General features: G+C 35.7%; 1 protein-coding gene across 1 annotated transcript; it reads right to left on the reverse strand.

Moving 5' to 3' along the window:
- Positions 1–737: 737 nt before the first annotated feature.
- LOC107662421 (interferon alpha-13-like) lies at positions 738–1,921 on the reverse strand. Its single transcript, XM_016452441.1, has 5 exons — positions 1,796–1,921; positions 1,617–1,703; positions 1,375–1,521; positions 931–1,026; positions 738–839 (listed from the first exon to the last, which is right to left on the reverse strand). The coding sequence occupies exons 1-5, from the start codon at positions 1,919–1,921 to the stop codon at positions 738–740; spliced, it is 558 nt and encodes a 185-aa protein (XP_016307927.1).
- Positions 1,922–2,805: the final 884 nt, after the last annotated feature.

Below are 2,805 nucleotides of genomic sequence, written 5' to 3' on the forward strand. Positions count from 1 at the left end.
ACCAGTGCAGTGCATAATATTATGATGTCATGCTGTACATACAGTACAACATATTTGCATTTGTTCTAGACATAGAAATAGACAAAAACAGGATGTTATTTTGCAGCAGTGTAGAAACACAGGATATGTGGTTAAAGTGTGATCGCTAATAGGTCTATTCGGATCTTGTATCATAATGTCTGCTAAAAGTAGAAATCGCTTCTGCTGGAACAAACAGCCACATAGATGCACAAATCTATAAGGTCACATTATCAATGTGTAAGGTCACAGTTTTGAGAAGGAGGGGTACAGTTCAAATATCAGCCTATTTCACTACACCTGGTGTAGCCTATCCTATGATAATATTACACATTCCTCACTACTCATCCACCCCCCCCCTTTTTATTATTTAAATCACACTCATTGTTGATCTCTTTCACTCAACTACTTAAGCTAATTTCACCAAAAATCAAATATAGCAAAGATCTCTTTTTTATATATATATATATAAAACAAGACAAGATCTGAGAGGTCAGTATTAAAAATGTATTTATTTTTAAAAAATTACAAAAACTTTGTAAAATGCAACAAAAATACAATCTTAAAATATGAATACTGAAGTCTTCATGCTGTGAACTGTCGAGTGCTGAATGGAAATGATGATTTCCTTTACAGTGATTTGAAAAAGAATACACCTCTAGCCAATTAATAAATACATAAATAAATAAATAAATAAATAAATAAATACAAGGGAGCATTTAGAATTCTGAAGACTTGAATAACATGGTGTCGTCCAGTATGAACTTCAGGGTGTGGAGAATCTCATTTCTGACAATTTCCCATGCGCAGTAACTGAAATCCTGCACAGAAAAAATGACAGTAAGCATTAGAATGTTTATTATGTAACACAAGAGATATGACTAAAGTTAGAGGTTGAGGACACAAGCGTACCTTTTCTTTCAGAGTTGAGGATATAGTCTCGAAGTAAACCTTGAGTGAAGCTTCTCTGCTGGGAAAATCCTGTGCTGCTTCAGACTTGTTCATGATCTATATTTGCCAAGACCCAGAAAACATGAAATACTGAATATAAAAGTCATTATCAATGTCATGTTAAACACAAAACTTCTGATAGCTATTAGAAGATCTGGAATCTCCAGTTAAAGAAAACGAAAAGATTGCTCGGACGAACTACAAAGCGACAAAAGACGAGAGATGAGAGAAAGAAAGAAATAAAGACAATTTACTGCAGAATAATAATAGGCTAATACTCAATTAATATTGTGTGTAGCCTATTTTATTCCCCCTCAGGTCTACATATTACTTTCCACCCAGAATAATTTCATCTATAAAGTTTAAGATATTATCATAGGAAAATTAAGTTTGCTCTTTTCTTACGCATTTGCTTTTCACAATCTGCCGGTATACGAGGCCTCGAAAATCATTCCACTTTTCTTCATCCCACTGGTGTGGATCACTGGAGTTCTCAAACAGTGCGTCAATATTCTCAAGTGTCTGGTAAACAGCTTTTTCTACACCAGTAACCTTCAGAAATAAGAGTTGAAAAGTAAACAGATGTGCACAAATGTCAACCAAAAACGATTAAAATCTAATTAAAAAGATTTATTGAAATATTGTACCTGATCCGTGTTTTCAGACTTGAACGCATTTTGCGGGAAAGGAATGACAACCTTTTCCTCCAGGCACTGCATAGGGAAAAGGCCTCCCTAAAACAAAATGTATATTCGTTAATAAATAGCCTATATATATTCACCTACCACTAACATGCACCACTGAAGATTCTCTGCATTATTCTTACCGCAGTCTCTAAAAGTGTATAGGATCCCTTCATTAAATCCTTGCTAAGGACACAGTTTATTGGCGATGACCAAACCTGCGCAAAGCAGAAAAAGGTGCACAGCAGGGCCACACGAAGAAGGTCCATTCTGACTGATGCCTGTAAAAGATCAGAGACTATGTGAGTTTAAAACAAGGATGCATTCATTTGAAGCAATGAATAATCAGATTCATCACAATAAGCCACTGATTCGACTGCTTTCCTTAACTTGTCGTTTGTCCTTAACAACTTGTTTGTCGTTATTAGTCGTATGAGGACTCACGGTAGGTCTACAGTTTATATACTGCATTTTGCAAACAGATCGAAAAGTGAAAGGCGTGATTTTGGACGTTCATTCTCTAGGCTACATCTTATTAGAAATAGGGACGATTGATGAATTTCCGTTTTCGAGACGTTTGTGGTGTTTTCATTCCAGTGCATCTCCAATGAAGACCGATTTCCCCGTTTGAACGTTCATATGAAGATAAGATTATGTGTCATAATCTCGTGTTGGAGTCACATCCATTGCTTTTAATGAATCCTATAAGATGTATGTGGTATCTAAGAGCCTAAGGTACAATCGAAACCCAACAAACAAATACATTCCAGCGAATACGAATAAATTATGACAGATGATACAGCAGAATGACATTGTGGCATGTTGACACGTTTTTGTTCAAGACAGAACTAGTTGGCAACTTGGCTACTATTTTACTACTATTTAAGTGGTACACTTGAAGGCTTAGTCAAGATGAGCTTGACAAAAATAGCATGCATTTTCAGACATCCAAGATGATTCATAGAAATTGGAATTTGCAGCCGATTCATCAAATCGCAAAATACTAATTGTCATGAGACTATGTTGGTAGATCGTGTGATCATAATTATGGCTTTTATTTTACAGTCCCTCGTGACTGTGATAATTACATATTTACAAAAAAATTGATAACGAATTCCCTTGCGTAATGTGTCAAGTACCTAACCCCCCCCCC

This window comes from Sinocyclocheilus anshuiensis, unplaced genomic scaffold (assembly GCF_001515605.1).
Source record: "Sinocyclocheilus anshuiensis isolate Anshui unplaced genomic scaffold, SAMN03320099.WGS_v1.1 scaffold11, whole genome shotgun sequence".
Taxonomy (NCBI): Eukaryota; Metazoa; Chordata; class Actinopteri; order Cypriniformes; family Cyprinidae; genus Sinocyclocheilus; species Sinocyclocheilus anshuiensis.

Excerpts from the sequence above, each read along its gene's own strand:
- LOC107662421 (XM_016452441.1), bottom strand. The coding sequence starts at position 1,921 with ATGGACCTTCTTCGTGTGGCCCTGCTGTGCACCTTTTTCTGCTTTGCG. Across the intron at positions 1,704-1,795 it reads ATACACTTTTAGAGACTGCG|GGAGGCCTTTTCCCTATGCA; the intron begins GTAAGAATAATG and ends ATTTTGTTTTAG. Across the intron at positions 840-930 it reads CCTCAACTCTGAAAGAAAAG|GATTTCAGTTACTGCGCATG; the intron begins GTACGCTTGTGT and ends TTTTCTGTGCAG.